This window comes from Phascolarctos cinereus, unplaced genomic scaffold, assembly GCF_003287225.1.
Source record: "Phascolarctos cinereus isolate Bilbo 61053 unplaced genomic scaffold, phaCin_HiC Scaffold_4;HRSCAF=312, whole genome shotgun sequence".
Classification (NCBI taxonomy): Eukaryota; Metazoa; Chordata; class Mammalia; order Diprotodontia; family Phascolarctidae; genus Phascolarctos; species Phascolarctos cinereus.
In genome coordinates, this window is record NW_027555847.1 from 92,471,262 (window position 1) to 92,493,425 (window position 22,164).

At 45.3% G+C, this 22,164-nt stretch overlaps 1 protein-coding gene across 1 annotated transcript; it reads right to left on the minus strand.

The window, feature by feature from the left end:
* Positions 1–426: 426 nt before the first annotated feature.
* Positions 427–21,585, minus strand: MYL3 (myosin light chain 3). The gene is made up of 7 exons (XM_020999286.2): positions 21,322–21,585; positions 9,997–10,024; positions 9,106–9,255; positions 7,366–7,539; positions 2,522–2,599; positions 2,146–2,190; positions 427–1,331 (listed from the first exon to the last, which is right to left on the minus strand). Exons 1-6 carry the CDS (start codon positions 21,466–21,468, stop codon positions 2,162–2,164), a joined length of 606 nt encoding a protein of 201 aa, XP_020854945.1. The 5' UTR covers positions 21,469–21,585; the 3' UTR covers positions 427–1,331; positions 2,146–2,161.
* Positions 21,586–22,164: the final 579 nt, after the last annotated feature.

Here is a 22,164-nt window from a genome sequence, read left to right on the forward strand (position 1 = left end):
CCCAGGCTCAGGGGAAGGAGATGGTGATGAGAGGGGCCCTGTCTGACCCCAGATTTCCTCCTTCCCCTCACTCCATGCCACCCTCCCTTCCCCCAAGGCCTTAACCCCCCTTCATCAGAGTTACTATGTGTTTAGATCATGGAGGCAGGACTTTCGTTTCCAGAAAGGGCCTGTACAAGTACATGGATATGCCCTGGGAGGGCTCCAGGTGCCTTTCTCTATACCTCTTTCAGCAGCATGAACAAGTCTATCATATGAGTGATCCATTGCTTTACGTGGTCCAGAAAACTGGGTCATAAAAGGATGGCACCCAAGTTGGGGGATTTTGGTATGGGTGCAAGGAAGAAGGACCCCAGGTTCCTTCCTCTCCACTCTTTTGCTCTGTGGACACTGCTTGGTTCAATGAAAACAAAACAAGAACTAAAATGAATGAGAAGGAAGCCCTTTAATGAAGTGGGGGAGGGGATGTCAACAATCAGAGGGATGAAGGTAGCACCAAGAGGTAGAAGTGGAGTAGGGATGGGCAGAAGACCCTGGGGCCCTACTCTTTGGACTCTTCCATCAGGAACACACCCCTAAGAGCACAGAGACAGGGGCTATGGTCAGCAGCACTTCCCCAAGCTATAGGGTGAACCCTGGGCTAGGAGTCAGAAGCCTTAGATATCCAGCCTTGTGGCCTAGCTAGGGAGAGGCTTCTCTGTACCCCAAGAGGTCATCGGGAAGAATCCAACTCCTCCTCTCGTGGCCCCAGACTTGGGGTAGACATTAGGGGTGGACTTGAATATATTATGTAAAAATGAAAATGAGAAAGGAGGGCAGTGTCATGGTGCTCATGTCACCAAATTAGGCTCGCCAAAGAGACCATGACCCACCTTCTCCATCCCCATTCCTGAGGCAATGCATATGGCAATGAGAGAGAGAGAGAGAGAGAGAGAGAGGAGAGAGAGAGAGAGAGAGAGAGAGTGTGTGTGTGTGTGTGTGTGTGCATATCTGTGAGTGATGGACAGGCAGGAGAAAGCCATTGGTTCTAGTTGCTCAGGAAACATCCAAACATTTCTTTCCTTCCTCCCATGATGCCCCACTCTTCACCTTCTCCACAGAAGCTACCGTTGCAATTTTCAAAGGGGGCAGTCAAGTATTTCACTTGAGTGTCCCCTTGAGAATGGTATTCTTCCTTCACCCCACACCATGGACTCCATCCCATGGAAGTCAGCCTTCTCTTTCCTGGCCCTCCCACCGCAAACCACCCAGCCTTCATCCAATGAGCACTCCCCTCTACTTCAGGGGACTGGTTGAAGAAACATCCCCATCAGGTCCTCTATCAGGGCTTCCTGAAAGAAAAATTATTCAAGAATTACAAAGGAGCAACGTTATCAGGAGCCCAGGGACAGAAAACTGGTCTGGGACCTTTTAATTAGCAGTTCTCTATTTCCTCAAAATTCTCCTCAAATTGTAGGATAGAGGCAATACAGGCCCCATAGTGATTCCAGGATCAACTGGTAAAGTCAAAGGTCAGCTGCTCTCTACAGCCCAGTCCTGGAGAGTCTAGTGACCTAGAATATATAGGGTATATATATATATATATATATATGGCATATATAAAAAAATTTATATTTATATATAAATATGTATATTTATTTATATATAAATATGTGTATATATACATTAATATATGTATAGATATATAAATATGTGTATGTGTATATATACATATATATCCCTAGCACATAGCACAGTGCCTTGAATATGGTAGGTACTTATGGCCTGACTAACTTCTTAATCCTTATTTCCTTCTTTTCTCTTTATTTTTCCTCCCTCCCTCTTTCTTTCCTTCCTTCCTCTTTCTCTCTCTCTTTCCTTCCTTCATTCTTTCTTTCCTTCCTTCCTTTCTTTCTCTTCCCTCCTTCCTTCCCTCCTTTTCTTCCTTCTTTCTTTCCATTATTTCTTCTTTTGTCTCCTTCCTTTTCTTCTTTATCCAATCTCTTAAAAAGGAAAATAGTTGAAATCCAAATGCAGAGTCCTCTCCCTAGTGACTCCAGGGAAGCCTTGACTTCTCCCAGTCTGATTTTTGAGTTGGGCGCCTGATACCCTCTCAGACTTTAGGACCTCTGCTGCCAGAGGGGAAAGGGGAGGGGAAAAGCTCACCTGAAGAACTAGCATCTCAGCTGGCCATGATGTGCTTCACAAACGCTAGAAAGAAGCCCAGGATGGAGAATGGGTTAATATGTACATGTGTAGGTATTCCTCTCCCTCATCAGACTGGGAACTCAATGATGGGGAGTGGCCGTGGGGCAATATGAGGTTTGTCTCCCCTTCAGACCAGTGCTGTAGGGAAATGACTGGGAGGAATTTCTTGCACCCATTTGGCAGGCCCTTATTTGCAAGGTCAGCTCCTGAGATGGAGGATTCTATGGCTCTTCTATTGCTCCCTCGTGTCCCCTGCAAGAACAGGTCCCCCTCCCCAGATCATGAGTCCCTTGACCCTTTGGGAGGAGCCTCCCTCCCTTCTTCTGTCTCTCACCTTCATAGTTGATACATCCATTGGCATCTTCCTGTCCAGCCATCAGTTTCTCCACCTCATCTTCAGTCAGTCTCTCACCTAGAGGGGTTTAAGGGCAAGACTGGAGTCCCACATGTTCTGCCTATGATACTCTCTGGCTGGAAAGGATCTCAGGAGAGCTCATCCGTTCATAGGATCTCAGAAGTCTATATGGAGAGCTAGAGGAGAACCTTGGGAGACAGTGTGGTTCAGTGGAAAGAGCACTGGGTCCAGTGTCAGAAGACCTGGGTTCAGATCCTCCTCTGATGCTTACTACCTGTTTGTCCTTGGACAAATTGCTTGACCTCCCTGGCCTTTTTCTCTTTTTCTCCCTGGCATTTTTCTCAACTGTAAAATGAGGAGATTGACTGGCCAGCTCGTCCAGTCCGTCAAGCTCCAGAACAAGGCTCCTACGGGAGCTCTAGTCCACACAACCCCCTAGATAGGTAAGGAAACTGAGGCTCAGAGAGGTTACATTACTTGCCTAAAGGTCACACAGGAAATAAGTGGGAGAACCAGAATCTGAACTCAGGCTCTCTGACTCCAACTCCAGCACTCTTTCTATGGCACCATTCCTTTCTCTAGCTCCCATGCTTGGACCACACTCCATCCTCACCTCTGACTTTTAGAATCCCAAGCTCACCTTCAGTGCCACCTTCTTCCTATGAGAGGCCTTCCTGGATGTCCATGGCTCCTCCCCCCCCCCCCATTAACTGAAAGTACATGGCAGCCAGTTGTTCAAATCCTGCCTTAGACATCGCCTCGCTGTGGGACCCTGGGCAAGTTACTTAACCTCTGTTTGCCTCAGTTTTCTCATCTGTAGAATGGGGATAATAATAGCACCTACTTCCCACGGTTGTTTTGAGGATCAAATGAAGTTATATTTGTGAAGTGTTTTGTAAACTTAAAAAGCAGTAAATAAATACAGGATATTATTGTTAGTATTAGTATTAGTATTATTATATGTGCATATTTGTGTTATTTCTCCTCATGGAAAGTAAGCACATAGAAAGAAAGCTCCACAGAAAGTAAGCTCCTTGAGGGCAGGAACTGTTTCATTTTTGTCTTTGTATCCTCAGCACCTAACACATGAGCTGTACTGCTTAGTGAGCGCAAGCCAAGGACATGCAGGAAAGCAGATTGTTAAACTTTCGACGTGAGCCTTTACATCTCAGAAACAAGCAAATGCTGCCAATTAGGACTTGATTTACTGTTTCACCGATTGTCTAGACTTAAGAAAGTGATGGAGAAAATGTTAATAATGCAGATTAAACTTAAAATTTTGTCCTGCATATAGTTGGGGGGAGTTTTGGACAGCTAGTTGTTAAACATCCACCAGCACAACCCTGATGCAAACGATTACTACGTCTTTATAGGTATTGATTCCCCCATGAAATAATAATAAATAATAACTAACATTACAATAGCACTTACAATGTTCAAGGAACAGTGCTTAGTGATTTATAATCACTCTCATTTGATCCTCACAATAACCCTGGGAGGTAAGTGCTATGATTATCCCCATATTACAATTGAGGAAACTGAGGTTAAGTGATTTCCCCAGGGTCACACAGTGTCTAAAGCAGGATTTGAACTCAGATCTTCCTGATTCTAGACCCAGGCCTCTATCCATTGTGCCACCCAGTTCCCCAATTAGAATGTAAGCTGCTTTAAGGCAATGACTATCTCACTTTTTAATACATATTTAAGCACATAGTGGGTTGTTCAATTAATCCTTTCATTCATTCATTCATTCATATATGACTATAGACAAGTTATTCTAATCCTCTGAGACTTTTCCTCATTTGCAAGATAGGAAAGACAACAATACTTAGGGTATCTACCTCCCGGGGTATTATAATTAAAAGTGTTTTGTCAATCTTACCATGTCCTGTAAATGTGAGACAATATATTAAAACCTCCAGCGGGTGGTAGCTCAGCACTGCCTGAGGCAGCTCATTCAGCTTTTGGACCCCTCTGCTGGAATTCTGGCTCTTTGTCACTTCTGACCATTACTCTTCATTCTATCCTCCCTTCCTCCCCCTGGCACTATAAGCAATAAATCTATTTTCTTTTCCACTTGAGGATGCTCAGAGACAGCTTTCATGTCCTCCCACATCTTCTCTTGTATAGGCCTGACGAGATGCTTGGACACCAAGATGTCCAGTTCCTTTACAGGGAATCCTGGTCATCCTTCTCTCATGGCAGTTGTTTAAAATAATATAATAATATAATAATTGGGTGACCGTCCAAGAGAAAGTATAAAATAAAAGACTTGTAATTTTGTTATTGTGAGGAAAAGCAAAGTTCACCAAGGAAGGTCAGCAACCATCCTACAACTGTTTAGTCTTAGAGAGTTTTCTGGGGCATGCTCTGTCTACTTTGCCACAATATCTTTCAATGTATCAGCATCCCTCCTTAAATGTTGCACCTAGAACAGAACACAGTGCTACAGGTATAACCTGACCAAGGCAGAAAACAGCAGAAATCTTTTATTCTAAATGCTTTGTGTCTCTTAATATTAGATTTAGAAAAAAAAAATCAAACTAGCTTTAATTATTAGTCTCAATAACTAATTAGCATTAATAATAATAATAATAATAGCTAACATTTATGTAGCATTTTAATGATTATGAAGTGCCAGATTCTCAAAACACTTCTGGGAGGAAAAGAGATGCTATTATTATCCTCATTTTACCGATGAAGAAACCAATGTTAAAAGAGGTTAAGGGATGGACCTAAGGTCACATAGCTATGAAGTGTTTGAGGCAGGCTTTGAACTCAGGTCTATCCTGGATTCAAGTCCAGTACTTTATTCACTATGCCACCTAGTGGCCTAATGTAATATTACCTTTAGTATGACCAAAGATCATATTAGTTATTTCGTTTGTCGTGTCATATGACTGATTTATATTGAACTTATAATCCATTAAAGCCCTCAGTCCTTCAGGACCAGGAAGACAGAGAAGATTGTCCGAGAGAAAAACCTCCGTTTTGGGGCGCTCCTCTGTATTTTCGCTTTTTACGTTGCCTTAGGTTGGTAGAAGGATGGATTTAGTCATTAAATAATTGCATATTAGTCATGTGACAAGAGTAGAAGGTCTTGAGATGGGGTCCCCGAATCCACTGTGATCCTTCTACAACTCAGAAGTTTCTGCCTTCATATTTCTGCCTCTCATCCCTGATTGTTTCAAAACCACATTTAGGACTTTGGTGTATGAGAGGAAAGGGGGATGCTATGTGGCAAGACTACATTCTGGTGACAGCCTAAGAGAAAGTATAAAATAGGCACCAATCCCTCCAACACTGGGCATTGTCAGAAGCCAAGATGAGGCACTGATGCTCCCCCGACAAGGCTGGGAAATTATGCCCTCCTGTGTTTTACTGACAAAGAATTTATGCCTTGACTATAATGAACAGCTTCACTCAACATAAATCTCTGGAGGATGTGGTTAACAATAGGGGTGTACTGTGACATCCTTTAAGTTTAATCTTCATTATTAATATTTTCTCCTTCACTTCTTAAGTCCAGACAATTAACAAAACAGTAAGTCAAGCCCTGGTTGATTTCCAGGGTACGTATTCACAATGAAAATTTAACAACCAGCTCTCAAGAGCCAGTCCAAGCTGGTCCCAGCACATTCTTATGTAACAATATAATGTTATGGAACAAATAAAGACAGGACAGGACAGTTGAGCTGTGGGGTCAGGAAGGCAGCAGCTGTGGTTATTAACCCCAAAAAGCCCCAGGTGGTGAGGGCTGCCCAGAAGGAGCACGGGAAAAGAGGAAGAAGCAAAGCATTCACGACTGATGCTGGAGACTAGTCTTCATAATTTTTAGTACTGGAGATCCATAGCTTCAGTGGATGGAAAGAGGAGGAAACAGGTAAGACTTCATCATAGCTATGCAAGGGTCAGGCGTTCCTAGGGATCTTTCCTTTTGTGTTTGCTGCTGTATTTCCCCTGGGCTGTCATGTGTGCCTGGGAAACTCTCACCTGACCATGCATAGTAGCAAGGTGGTATCGTTGATAGAGCACTAGACTTGAAGTTAGGAAGATGAGTTCAAATCTTGTTTGAGATACTTACTAGCGTGTGTGTGTGTGTGTGTGTGTGTGTGTGTGTGTGTGTGGCCCGAGACAAGTCACTTAACCTCTGTTTGCCTCAGTGTCCTCATCTGTCAAATGGGGATAATAATAGTACTTGCCTCCCAGGGTTGTTGTGAGGATCAGATGAACTGTAAAGTGCTTAGTACAGTGGCTGGCTCATAGTAAGTGCTATAGAAATATTAGCTATTATTATTATTAGAGCACTAGACCTGATATTAGGAAGACGAGTTCAAATCCTGCTTCAGATACTAGTTCTATGATCCTGGCAATTCATTTAACCTCAGCCCAAGTTTTCTCTTCTGTAAAATGGGGATAATAACAGCACCTACTTCACAAGCGTTGTGGGATTACTGAGTTAATGTGGGGTTAAAGTTGCGGATTAATGGATGAAATAACACATATAAATGCTAGCTATTATTATGCTGTTCAAAGTCTTGGGAGGCACGGATGACACTGAAAAGATTGGCTGAAACACATCTGTACCATGAGGTCAGAGAAAACTGTGTTCTTGACAACATACTCTTGAGGTCTTCCCTCTGCCCTAGGGCATCTCTGAGTTAGAGGTCAGGGGACGCTGACATAATAAAGGAGGTGACAGATAGGGTTCCAGGGAGATTCAGGTCTTTGCCTTATGTTTCTCCCTAGCCTGCAGCTAGCCATGTTTCCCCAAGCCATCTCAAGGGCCTCATGGGGCAGTAGGTAGGTAGGTAGAGACTTACCTAGGGTGGCCAGAACGTGGCGCAGCTCAGCGCCCATAACAGTTCCATTGCCTTCCTTGTCAAAGACCCTCAGCCCCTCCACAAAATCCTCAAACGTGCCTTTGTCCTTGCAGGTGGCAATATGTTGCAGCATAGGCAAGAAGGTTTCAAAATCCATCATTTTGGAGTTGAGTTCTGGGGACAGAGAAGGGAGATGGGGAAGTTAAGAGCAAATAGTAGAAAGAGCACACACACGCACATGCACACATACTTGTCTGTGGCCCAGGCCTATTTGGGAAGGAGCAAGGTACCTCTTGTAGAGATTTAAATGAATTACGGGGAAGTATATTGGGATGTCCTCCAGTGAGATAGGTCAGGAGGCATCACTTACCCTTGGATCTAACATCCTCTTAGTCTATCTGCCTGGTCTTTGTTCCCCAACGTCCTTGGGACCTTGGCATCTGCTCTAGTACTTTCCCCGCCAGAACCTAAGGCCTACCTAGGCTTTCCATCTGCCATGAACCAAACATGAACATAAGCCTTCCTTTAGGTGTTGTCCCCCCAGTTAGAACGTGTTGAGGTCTCACATTCTGGAGGTCAGCGACTGTCTCCATTTTCTATTTGTATACTCAAAGCTTAACACAGTGCTTGACATACAGTAAGGCCTAATAAATGCTTTCTAATACTGCTCTGTTTTACATGGTTGGAACCAATCATATGACTTTCTTCTGCTTAAAACAACTCAATTATTCCTTGTTGCCATTTGAGTGAAATTCAACTTCTTTGACTAACATTCAAGGTCCTCTACAACATCACATATACCTTCTGAAGACAACAATCCTGCTAACCCAGAGAAATGACTTTAATGAGAATTCTGAGACAAGGATTAGAGAAAGTGGCAGATTGTTAGGTTCCCCTTACTTGAGGCACAGACATTATTCTAATCACTCCCTACAACCCCAAGGTAGACTGAAGGGCTTAACAGGTGTCCAAAAATATGGCTGCCCTTGGTTTAGTGACTTAATTTCATCACCACTAATCCCTTTGATCTTTTCTATGCCTAAGACCACTGATAAGCATAGCTGTCTGTCTGTCTGTCTACACAAGACCCCTCAAGGGCATCACTCACAAAGAAGCCCAGACAGAATGATCTCTAGGTGCATGTAACCTTCTGCTCTATAGTAATAAGGGTCTCTCTCTCTCTCTCTCTCTCTCTCTCTCTCTCTCTCTCTCTCTCTCTCTCTCTCTCTCTCTCCCTCCCTCCCTCCCTCCTCCTCCCTCCTCTCTCTCCTCCCTCTCTCTCTCTCCTCTCTCTCTCTCTCTCTCTCTCTCTCTCTCTCTCTCTCTCTCTCTCTCTCTCTCTCTCTCTCTCTCTCTCTCTCTCTCTCTCTCTCTCTCTCTCTCTCTCTCTCTCTCTCTCTCTCTCTCTCTCTCTCTCTCTCTCTTTCCTTTAAAGCCAAAGGATTCCAGTCAAGCAGTTAGGTGACGACTAATTTCCAATGGACAACCTATTTCACCTTGCTTAGATGAGCTGGCTACAGGCGGCCCCAGCTTAGGAAACTAGTGCCTGCCTTGGGAATTATTGTCTGCAGCTGCTACCTTCCCATTCCATTAGTGAGCTTCCCTGGCTTCCTTGCTGTGCTAACAACCCTGAACAGGGAGAAATGTGGAGGCAGGTAGGATTTGGTAAAAGCACCTCTCATACTGAACTGCTTGGGGTAGCTGCTTTCTTTCTCTATGGGTAGGTCTAACGTCACTTACCTTCCTGCTTAGGCCTCCCCAGCACCCGAAGAACCTCAGCCTGGGTTGGATTCTGACCCAGTGCTCTCATCACATCCCCACACTGCCCATATGTGATCTTCATCTCCATCTTGGGAGTCCGATCGAATAGGGAGAAGGCTTCCTTGAACTCTGGTGGGGTGAGGTAAAAACATCAGATGAATACGATGACATGGGGAGTGCTCACAAAACAGAATGAGGCAGGGAGTGAATGTCCTCCTCTGATTCTTTGTCCCAAATGTCCTCCAAAACCCAGGGTTCCAGAGCAACTATTGCTTTTGAAGCTAATCATGGTTAGGTTAGTATGATTTCCTGAAAGAGGTGGGTGGGGTCAGTGTCTTTCACCTCAGGCTGGCATTTTTTTTTTTTGGCTAGGTAATGGGATTAAGTGACTTGCCCAGAGTCACACAACTGGTAGGTGTCAAGTGTCTGAGGCTGGATTTGAACTCAGGTCCTCCTGACACCCCCCTCCTCCCCCCCCCCCCGGGGCTGGTGCTCTATCCACGGTGCCACCTTGCTGCCTCCAGGCTGTGTTTTCTATGGCAGTTAGGAGGAGTGAAGGAAGAAGGTCTCTAAGGGCAGGAGCTGTTTCCCAGGTGAGATGGGGAAGGAATTCTCTGAAGGTAGCAGCCTCAGACTAGGTGCTCCCAGAGGCAAGGGCTGGGCCTCTTTCCCTCAACTTAGGGATTCCTTGAGGGTAGGGGCCTTGTCTCCTCCTCAGACTGGGGGCTTTCAGAGGATGGGGGTTGTGTCATCTCTGGCACTAATGCCTAATATATGATTGGACATCCTAGAGTGGCTGAGCAAGTTGACCTATTGACTGACTAATAATCTAAGTCCTAGATGAGGGCAGAGGGGCCCAAAGCTACTCACCTTCTATCTGCTCTGGAGTGAACTCAATCTGGAATAGAAGACAGAAGAGAAATTCTTAATTACTGCCCCTGGACTCTCAAAAGCCCCCTCAGCAGAGCGCAATTAAGAGACCCAGCCCTGACACCCAAGCTGGGGCTATCTGTTCCATGTACAGAAATATGCCTTGGAGGTTCATTATTAAGTGTTATGATGAAATATCATTAATTGAATGGCGAATATTCAGAGAAGAGTGACCAGGGTGGTGGAGAATCTCAGGACCTCTCATTCCTTCCAAAAACTGGTTGAAGGAACTGGGTATCTTTAGCCTAGAGAAGAGAAGGCTTAGGGGAGAATGTGAGCCTTGTCTTCAAGCCTTCAAAGGGTTATCAGGTAGAGGAAAGATTAATCCTGTCTAGCTTGGCCCCAGAGCAGAACTAAGGATAAGGAGTGGCCATTACAGAGAAGCAGATTTCAGTTCAAGGAAAAATTTCTACTGATTAGAACTCTCTCAGAGTGCTTCAGGAGGTAGTGCCCCTTCCCTAGGAGTCTTCAAAGGAAGTCTGCTATGTTACAGTCCTTGTTAGGGCATGGGGCCAGAGGATCATAGAATTAGAAATGGAAGGGACCATAGAGGTCATCAAAGCCAGCAACCCCACTCTACAGATGGGAAAATGAAAAAGAGAGGCTATGTCCCTTGGCACAGAACTAATAAATGTCTGAGGCAAGATTTGAACCCAAGTCCTTCTGACTTTCCCTGGCCATGATTGTATTATGCAGCCTCTGAGGTTTTCTGAAGTCTCTGATTCTGTGAATCTCCCCCACACTTTTTCACTGTGTTTTTTCTTTAACATTTGAGTGATATGTGAGATATCCTCCACGAGTTATATGGCCAAGAGGATTGGACTTTTATACTGGAGACTCTTTTTTGGAGAGACATAGAAGAATTGGGGTCCCTGCTACTAGGGGACAACAGTCAACCCCAGAAGCCCTCTTAACATTTCCTCCTCCCTAACTCCAAGGGTGAACTCCCCAAACCCAGGGACAAATCCAGGTTTCCTCAAATATGGAGAGAAGAAAGATGATCCCATTCAAACAGTGTGTATGTATGAGTGTGTTGCTATGGGATAGGGAAGGAGAGCAGGGAGGCAGAATCACAAACATTTATGGCTCTTCCCCCAGACAGGTCCCTCAGTCATCACTGGCTCTGTCCCCCAGCAACTGACACACACCCAGCCCCACTCACAGGGAACCCAGTGTCTCAGACAGGCACGCTGAGCTGAGTGAGACCAACCACACCATGGAAACTCTAAACTGGGATATGAATGGATAGGAATGTCCCATACTGGCCACAAGGGCCTCTTGGTTGGGGTGGAGTTGGGGAACCAGGGGAATTGCTACAGAGGGGAGAAATGGGTCTAGCTCTACAACCAATCCCCATGCAGAAAGAGAGAACCCAAGGATAGCCTGAACTCCTCAGCAATCTGAGAAAGTCTCCAAGAGGAAGAGGGATATCTCCCCCCCCCATTTTGAAATTTCATTTCAGCAGTTGATGAAGGCATAGCAGAAAGATTTGGAAGCTGCTCTGCTGCTTTCTTTCCATATGGCCTTGGGCACATCACCCCTTAGTTCCTCATTCCTTTGTCTGTAAAATGAAGGGGTCAAATTAGGGGCTCTCTAAGGCTCCTCTGGGTTTTAAAATCCTATTATACCCTGACTCTAGGGTTTTTAGGGTAGAAGAGCCCTGTGAAGGCCAGGAGGTGAACACCCACAGCATGGAACTCTAAAGAAGTGCCCACGAGTCCCTCCAGCCACCTCCTTCCTCCCCATTCTCCACTCAGAGATCTTGGCCATTGGCCCAAGGCCCTCAGAGTAGACTGTCCCTCTAGCCCAGACAGACAGAGGCAGAGCTGCTATGTGTGGACCAGTGGAGCAGGCCTAGAATAAGTAAAGGACAGTAGATAATGCCCCACAGATAATGCTCTTTCCTTCACTCCTGACAGCCTCTTGCAGTCCTAACATCCCAGCATCCTTCATAGCATCGAACCCAAATCTCTCTCTCTTCCCCAATCTCATGCTTTACTGAGCTGTGAGCTCTTTGAGGGCTGAGTAAATGAGCCTTGCATTTCCCACAGTGTCAAACACAAGATTTTGTACATGGTTCACAAGAAACAGCGTAGTTAACTTGAAGAGTCCTGGGCCTGGTGTCGGACTGGGTTTGGAAACCAACTCACACTTCCTAGCAAACCATTTCATCTCTCAGGGGACTCAACTTTCTCATCTGTAAGACAGAAATATGATTCTTGTTCTACCCACCTTCCCAGGGGGGCTATAAATAAAGCCATAAAGGTGAGTTATTGTTATGAGAGTCAAAAAGTATCAGAGATGGGAGAGGCCCTGGACACTATAAAGAAACTGGGGCCCAGGTAGAGTCAGAAAGCAGACATGGGAGATGAACCCAGGTCTTCAGAGTCTAGTATTCTCCCCACCACACCAATCTGAAGAGTGGAAACAATCCACCTTCAGCAGCATGGGTGCCTTCTAGAATTGCCCAGGCCCACCCCTCCTGCCCCTCTCCCAAGGCTGACCAGGGAAGAGTCACCCCAGCTGCTCTCCCTGATTTTTTTTCTCTCCTTTCTCCTGAATCCTCACTACCACCCTGCACTGGAGCTGTGGAAGCAGCCAGATCCCAAGCTCCAAGGGTCACAGAGAGAAAGATTTATGAGGTGTGAGCTGGATCTTCGCCTGCCTGGCCCCACTGTGCCTGGGCACCCATCAGGGCAGGCCTGCAGCTGGGGCTTTTGATGCTATTTTCTCCCTCAGAGAAGGCAACCACAAACAGGCCCAGGGTGTAAGTCATCATTTCCCACTGCAAGCCGTATGTTCCAGGTCTAAACTGAGACCAGAGGGAGGGGGAGTGAGAGAGTGTAAAAGAGTCTGTGAGAGACTGAGTATGTGTCTGAGAGACAAAATGAGACAGTGAAGACAGACAGGGAGAGAGATAGGGATAGGAAAGACAGAAAGGCAGATACAGAGAAAGACAGAATGAGGAAGAAATACATCAAGACGGACAGAGAGGGAGAGAGATGGGGAAAGATGGAGATAGAGAGAAGAAATATACAAAGACAGAGTCATAGAATGAAGGAGAGGGAAAGAGACAGAGAGGAAGAAGGAGGGATACAGAGAGAGATGGCGAAGGGGAGGGGTGTGTGTGTATGTAGCTATTGGAGCATACAGATATGTGTTTCTAAGTACTTGAGCTGTATCTGTGACTTAAGCCAACCTTGGACACAAAACATTAAGATCCATTTTTCTCACAAACAGCATAAAAAAAAAGACACTGTAATCTTCTGTCTCTGACTTAGCAGAGGTGTGGGAAAGGAACAGCAGTGAGTCTGAGGCCCGAGACATTGCCCTGTGTACTCCCCTGACATGGGAGTGAAAGCTGCCAGTGGGAAACAACCATTTTTTCAGAGCCCCTCCCCCCAACTCAATTCCAAACAATCCTCCACTTATGGTCTGGGAAGGGGGGTCATAACAGAGGGAGGGTCCTCTGAACCTGGGAGGGTGGGCAGCTCTCCATTCTTTGCAGGGAGCAGAAGGCCATCGTGAATCTCCTTCGTTTTTGGATTTTGACCCTGGTTGGGAGCTAGGTTGCCTAGACACAGTACCCTATTGGACCACCCCACACTTGAGCTCCCTCCCTGAAAGCTTGAGCTAACTAGCCCTGGATGATCTAGAGATGGATTGTGAGGGCCAGCAATAGAGGGAGGGGACAGGTGAGGCACAGATTCACAAAAGCCCAGTTTTGAAATAACAGCAATAATAATAACTTACATTTATGTAGGAAGATTAAGGTTAATAATAGCCCATTTCCCCCCATTTGTTCTATTTCTTCTTTCACAACCTGACTAATGTGGAAATGTGTTTAATGTGATTGCACATGAATGACCTATATCAGGTTGTTTGCCATCTTGGGGTGGGGAGAAGGAAGGGAGGGAGGGAGAAAAATTTGGAACTTAAAATCTTATAAAAAAAAAAGAATGGTGAAAACTATCTTTACATGTAATTGGAAAAAATAAAATACTATTTACAAAAAAAAAAAAAGCGGGTGATGCAGGTACCATGAGGATTATTATCTCACTGAGGGGCAGTGAGAAGCAGTGGAAAGACGTTTGGTTTGGAGACAGAAGATTTGGGTTCAAGTCTCAGTTCTTCTGCTGATGGCCACGTCACTGAATGGCTCACTCCTCACTCTTGTGGCCTTCTCCTGTCCTATAGTCTAGGCCCTGTCCCTTCCAGATTTTAAGTCTTCGCTTTCTTTGGACTCTCAGTTCCTTGGCAGAACATGGGACAGAAAGAAGGCTGTGTGAGATGAGAGGCTAAAGCAGTTTTTCTGACAAGTCTTGAAGAAAAGGATGGGCTCTGAAATCAGAGAACCTGAGTTCAAATCCAGCCCCTGTGTGTGACCTCAGATAAGTCACTTAGCTTCCCCGGCTCTGTTTCCTCACCTATGCACTGAGAAGGTTGGACTACAGGGCCTTTTTAGTCCCTTCCAGTTCTAAATCAGTTGGCCCCTTTCTCCTCATGCCCATTATGGGCTCCCTCTAACCTACTGACCAAGGCAGGACAGGGGCAGAGCTCCCATGCCTTGGTGAAAGTGTGTGGGAGAAGAGAGATTGGGATGGGGGAGGGAAGAGGGATGGGGGACAAGAGATAGCCTGCTGGGGCCTCAGTTTCCTCACCTGTAAATGGAGAAGCATGGACTAAATGGCCTTGTTCTAAAACCTACAAGTCTATGGTCCATTTTACAGAATAAACCAAGACTCAGAGTAAGTAAAGAGCCTCCTGACTTCCAGTCTAGTGCTCAGAGAGATGTAGGATTGGCCCCCTCAAGGCTAAGGGGACCTCTGAGAGGCTGTCAGTCTCCACTCTCTGCTTATCTACAAACCAGGCACTTTATTTTTATCTCAGCTCCCTTGGCCCCTCTGCATCCTATACTACGGTCCCTGGGGGTCGGGGCAGGAGGAGGGGCTGTTGTCTAGAAAGTGTTCCAGATCTATTTTTGATGCATCCATGTGACCTTGGCCACTTCAGCTGTGATAACCTCCGTGGCCAGCTTGGAATGGCCTCCTGGGCTACTTTAATAGGTAATTCCTGAGTATTGGAATAGAATCAGGGGACTGGAGAATTTTAGAGGCATGTGGAGGAACAGTAGGGTACCATCAAAAACCAGAAAAATTCTGTTCCCCACAGAGTAGAGAAGCATCTTACCATAAGTCACATAGATAGTGAGTAGTAGAACCAGAATTTGAACCCAGGACCTCTGACTACAAATCCATTTCAAATCCTGACTCTACCACTCATGACCTATGTGACCTTGGGTGAATCACTTCTCTCCTCTGTATAAAATGAAATTTCTCTAGTCAGAGAGAGGGGCCAGAGACTTGTTCATGAAGACAGTCTACTAAGGCACAGCCAATCTGGGCTATGGGACAGTAGAACAAATACCTACCCTCTTTTGAAGCACAATTAATATTATTAATTTTATTATTAATTATTAATATTATACTGGTCCTCAGTTTCCTCATCTGAAAAAAGAGGGGGTTGAAATAGAGGACCTCCAAGTTCCTGGCCAGCTATAAGCCTATGATCCAGCCTTAAATGATCTTTCTTTGCTGATCTTTCCTATCCAAATTTGTCACATAGCAAGCTAATAGCTGAGTCCACAAGGCATTCTGAGAGAGTAATAACTCATTCAAAGCTAGCGCTTTTCTCGCATCAGCCCTGGAGATAAGTAGTGTGAGTATCATTAGCCCCATTTTACAGATCAGTTAATTGATTTCCCCATAATCCCAGGACTAATACCCGAAGTGAGATTCAAACTCGGGTTCCTGACGCTGAGTCCAGTGCTCTAACCACTAACCCACACTGTCTCTCAAACACTGTCTTCTCCCAGCCTTGGACTTCCCTGGGCCTCATCTTCCTGATCTCTAAAATGAAGGGATTAGATTAGTTTGTCTCTGAGGCTCTGTCCAGCTCTGGGTCTGTGAGGCTATGCGGGCACCAGGCCATGTGAGAAGAGGGGTTTATCTCTGTCACAGTCAAGGTCTGACACCCTGTCTGCCCAAGGTCAATGATACCTGTCAGCACTTTAAACATACATCCTAAGGCCCCTCTAGGTCTCTCCCTCCCAAACCAACTTTTCAGTCTGCTGACACTTCCTCTCCTCTTACAATTGTTTCCCATGGACTGCATGGGAAATAGCTAGGAAAGAGCAAGATGATGATGATGGCGGTGGTGATGATAACTAACATTTATATAATGCCTACTGTGTGCTAGGCACTTTACAAATATTATCTCATTGGACCCATACAACAAGCCTGAAAGGTAGGTACTATTATTATCCCATTTTACAGTTGAAGAAACTGAGGCAGGTTAAATGATTTACCCAAAGTCATACAGCTAGTAAGTAACTGAGGTAGGATTTGAATGCAGGTCTTTCTGACTCCATTCCCAGTGTTCTATCCTCTGTGCCACCTAACAACCTAGATAAGAAATTAAGAAGTTTTTGTTTGTTTGGGTAAGGCAATTGGGGTTAAGTGACTTACCCAGGATCACACAGCTAGTAAGTGTCAAGTGTCTGAGGCCGGATTTGAACTCGGGTCCTCCTGACTCCAGGGCCGGTGATCTATGTACTGCACCACCTAGCTGCCCCTAAGAGTTCTAATACATAGAAAATCCAAGATTCTAAGCACTAAGACAAAGAAGTTGAAACAAAGGTCATAGATCAATAGGCTGTTCCAGGTGACCCCAAAGTCTAAAGAAACACAGGTAGATGCTGACAAAGTCCTGGAGATAATCTATGGTTGAAGAGTGGTTTGTTGAAAGGACTGGCAATCTTAATGGACCATAATGATTTAGGACAGCTTGTGGTAATAAGCTCTGTCTCTAGAGTCACAGGGTGTGGGTTCAAATTCTGCTTGAGTTGAATAAGAATTCATTTTACATTGTCCCCAATAAGTGATCATCCAGCCTTTGTTGGAAGAACTCTAATGAGTACTCCCTAGTAATGCCTGCCCCCTCATAGGGCAGCCCCTGGTAATCTTTTCTTTTCTTGTTTTTTGTTTTGCAATTGGGGTTAAGTGACTTGCCCAGGGTCACACAGCTAGTAAGTGTCAAGTGTCTGAGGTCAGATTTGAACTCAGGTCCACCTGACGCCAAGACCAGAGCTCTATCTACTGCACCACCTAGCTGCCCCTAATCTTTTCTACATAGAACAAAGATCGGCCTCTCTGCAACTTCTACCTGTTGGTCCTATAAGGTTCTGCCCTCTGGTGCTGAGCAGAACCAATCTAATCCTTCGTTTACATGGTGGCCGTATGATAACGCCCATCACTGGGCCTGGAGGAACTGCTGGAGCTGGTAGAGTCTTTGAGAGCCCCACAGCCACCTTGATAGACAGAGGAGGAGATGGAAATGGAGATCAAGAGAAAGAGACAGAGACACAGAGAGAGAGAGGCAGATTCAGAGATAGACACTGAGAAAGAGATAGAGATGATAGAGATGAAGACAGAAATGGAAATGAAGATGTAGAGACAGAGTGAGAGAGAGGAGATAAAGATAGGACTAGAAAGAGATCAAGATAAAGAGATAGAGATCAAGATAAATAAATGTGTGTGTGTGTGTGTGTGTGTGTGACTAGAAAGGTTAGTCAGTTGTGTAGTGACAAAGTGCTATATACGTGCTACTTTTATTGTTTATTATTGTTATTACCTCCACAGTGTACCGAGTGCAGGATCTAGAGTCAGGAAGACCAGACCTCAGGAAGACCTATGACATTTTACTGGCTGTGTGACCATGGAAAAGTCACCTCTCTAAGACTTAGTTTCCTATTTGTAAAACAAGGCTTAAAATACCAATAATACTTCCCAGGAAAGCTCAAACAAGGTCACATTCTTAAAGCACTTTGGGAATTCAAAACCACTTTACAAATATTATTTATCCATCACCTACACGCTCATCATTTGTGCAAGTGATTGAAAGGTACCTTTTTTTCTCTGGGCTTGGACTGTGAAATAGAAATGTTTGTAAGGTGAACAAGACAGGACATAGCTAGGAAGGTGGCCAAAACTCAGAAAGGGGTGGGGGTGGGACCTGGGGCTAGAGGGACCAACCTTAGCCAAGGACAGTTTCAAACATCGCCCCCACCCCCACCTCTACTGTGTTCTAGAGGACCAGCCGTGCTGCTATGTGGAATGCCAGAGCCCTAAAGTCACATCCCCAGGGTGGACCTGGACCCACCTACCTCGTCCTCTTAACCATTTAGAGCACACATTCTTAACCTTCTTTGTGCCATGAACCCTTTTGGTAGTCTGGTAAAAAACCTGTGAACCCCCTTCTTAGAAAATATTTTTTAACAAGAGAAATAAAATACATGGAATTACAAAGGAAATCAACTGCTTTGAAAATAAAAAGAATTATCTGTATAATAATTATACTGAAATTTTTAAAAACTTTCTTATCTAAGTTCATGGACCCCAGGTTAAGAGCTTCTGCTTTAGAGAAAAAGAAACTTTAGGACTAAGGCTAAAAACCAGGAAGAATTTCCCATCACAGGGAAGGGAGGAGGCTCAACATGGTAATCCTAGGAGAATCACCCTGTTACTTAACTGTTCCCTGTGCATGAGTCTTGTCTTCCCAACCAGAGTGGGAGCTCCCTGAGGGGAGGAGCTGTGTCTTCACAAAAACTTACTGGCTCAAGTAACCCTGTGATCCCGGCCAAGTCACTTAACCCCTCTTTGCCTCAGTTTCCTCAACTATAAAATGGAGATAATAACAGCACCTACCTTGCAGAATTGAGCTTAGCATAGCGCCTGGCACACATTAGGTACTTTTTGTACTTTAGCGTCCGACTCTTTGGGGTTTTCTTGACAGAGATACTAGAGTGGTTTGCCTTTTCCTTCTCCAGCTCATTTTACAGAGGAGGAAACTAAGGCAAACAGGGTTGAGTGACTTGTCAAAGGTCACAAAGCTAGTATATCTGAAGCCAGATTTGAACTAAGATGAGTCTTCCTGACTCCATTCCCGGCACTCTATCCACTGCTCCATGTAGCTGCCCATGGTAGGTACTATATAATAATAACAGCTAAGCTACACCTACACCTATAGCAGCTACTACAACAACAATGTGCCAGACATGATACCAGGTGCCACTTTAGACCTCAGTTTCCCCATCTGTAAAATGGGCATAAAAATACTTGTACTAACTACTTCACATCTTGAAGCACTATAAAAATGTGAATTGTGTATTGACTAAAGCATTAATCCCAACTACATTATCTTTGAATGGGGGTCATTCTTATTACCTTGTCTCTACTAGAAGATAACCAGTGTGGGGAAATTCACAAATTCTCACTTTTAGGAAGTTCTTTTTTTCTTATATGGAGTTGAAATCTGCCTTGCTCTTCACTTCCACCCAGTGGTCCTAATTAATTACTACCCTCTGAGGTCAAGCAAAATAAGTTTAATCCCTTTGAAATACTTAAAGACAGCAATAATGTTCCCCTGAGTCTTCCCTTCCCCAGGCTTGAGATCCCCATTTCCTTCAACTAATCCTCACAATATATAATTATCAGAATAGAGAGTTGTACACATGCCTAAGGTAAATGTTGCCAACTTCTAATTTTATTGCTCATTCCCAGTTCCAAGCCTGGGCAGAGTTCCTCATATCCCCTAGAGTCTGTTCTTGTGTTTTTCCCCCCAGGTGTGTCTGACGTTTAGTGATCCATTTGGGGTTTTCTTGGCAGAGATACTGGAGGGGTTTGCCATGTCCTTCTCCAGCTCATTTTACAGATGAGGAAACTGAGACAAACAGGGTGAAGTGACTTGCCCAGGGCCACACAACTAGTAAGTGTCTGAGGCCAAATCTGAACTCATGAAGATGTGTCTATCTTCCTGACTCCAGGCCCAATGCTCTATCCACTGCTCCACCTAGCTGCCCTCCTCTAGAGATAGGATCTGAGAAAGAAACCGAGTGAAAGGTCCTCCCAACTGTCTCCTTGATCTTGGTAGATGGGAGAGGCTGGGTAGTGCAGTGGGAAGAGACCAGATTTGGAATTGGACAACATAGATTCAAATCCCAATTCTGCTACTTATACTTGCGGCCTGAGGCAAGTCACTGAATCTTTCTAGGAAATTGGACCAGGTAATCTCTAAATTTCCTTCTAGGACTGTATCTATGATTCTTATGACACTGCCTTTCCATTTCTCCTTCCCTTCATTCTCAATATAAATTCTGTAACCCCAATATAGTCTAGGATCTTCACGAAAGGTTCTAATTGGCATCTAACTTTAATCCCCCTTGCTTCACTTTCCATGAATATGCTTAATGTTAAATTAGTTTCTTCCTTCTTGAGCCACAACTAGACATTCTTTCACTCAGGACAAAAATAGTTGGGGTTTTTGAGGGGGAAGAGGATCAGGGATTATCAGGACAGGGACAGTGGCAGAACTGTGGTAGTGGAAATGGGTACACAGGTGTGTTGGCACAGAGGTTGATCCAACCACAGAGAACAGGAGAAGGGGCAGCCCAGCCCCTAAAGGGTTTCAACCTCATTAGGGAGGGGTTGGGGAGAAAGTGCACCTGGGAGAGGGGTGACACAGTAATAGAACCCTGGGAATGGTGGTCTGGGGTCAGGTGATGGAACAGGATCACACAGTAGCAAAGTGAATGGAAAACTAGGCGTGAGGTTTGGTGACTGAAGTGTCTGGAAGGAAGCATGCCCCTCCCCAACTCAGCATATTTGTACAAAGAGCTAGCCACCCCATCCTAGTTACTGTTTGCCTCCTGCCTTACTAAGAACAAACAAACAAACAAACAAACACATGATCACAGGATTTGAAGCTGGAGACATCTTAAAGACCACCTAATCTACTCACCTCCCTTACAGTTAAGAAAGTTGACAGTGATCTGCCCAAGGTCACACAGAAATTAGATGGTAGAACCAGGATTTGAACCCAGATTTTCCACTTGCAAATCCAGTATTATTTTCACTACAATGAAATACCCTGCATGCTACACCTGTGTCTTCCAACTCTGATATTCCCCACCACCCCAGGAAATTCCTACTTTGTCCCGCTCCTCGTACCACCCCCTCAGGGGTGCAGCCTCCCAATCTCTCCTGGTCTCCCAGTCTCTAGTCTATTTCCCAGTCTCTCTTCTGCAAACTCCTCTTGCGGAAGTCTAGCCTAACTCCATTCGATCTCATCCCTCTTTAGAATTTCAGAATCCCTCCAGGGCTGACTCTAGTCTCACCCCCAGGGAAAAGGCCTAGGAAAGAGACCTACTTTGATCTTGGAGGCATCAAACTCGGCTTCCTTGGGGTGCTCAGGCTGGGGAGCTGGAGCTGGGGCTGGGGCTGGAGCTGGGGCTGGGGCCGCCTTGGAGGCAGCCTTTGCGTCTTCTTTCTTTGGGTCAGGCTTCTTGGGAGCCATGGAGAGGGGCTGGTGAGGCAAGGAAGGGAGAGGTAGGAGAGTGAGCCCAGGGAGAATAGAGTGAAGGAAGGGAAGGCTCAGAGGAGCTAAGGCAGTGCTGGACTCGGGTCTAGTTCAGGGTCTTTATCTCCAGCCGTTATCGCCCCTCCCCAAGTCACTAGTGTCTCCCCCGCCCTTCATCCCCCACCCCCACCCCCAGTGGGGGTTGGGGGAGCCTTACAATAGGGACACGGCTATAAAAGGAGAAGAAGCCAGGGGGACAGTGGCTATTTTGGAGCTGATGTAGACAGCATTGTTCAGAGTTGGCACATGTGAGGAATGGAAGGTTGTTGGTGGGGGGATGAGACACAGAGTGAAGGTTACAGGTCCCTCTGGCTCACCATTTCTGGCTTATGTAGGGGAGGATTAATGACATTTCTCTCCTGCCACTTGGCACTTCCCACTCCAAAGGGAAAAGAGGGAGGAGAGAGAAGGGAAAATAGAGGAAGGAAAAGGAAGGAGTAAATAGAAAGTGTATAGAAAGTAAAGAGAGAAAGAAGGGGGACTAGAAAAGGAAGGAGGGAGAATCAAACAAGGAGGGAGAGTACAGGAGGGAAAGAAAGGAGGGAGTAGAAGTGGAAAAGAGACTAGAAAAGGGAGGAGGGGAAATCAAAGGAGGGAGAATGGTGGAAAATGGAAAAGAGAACAGGGAGGAGA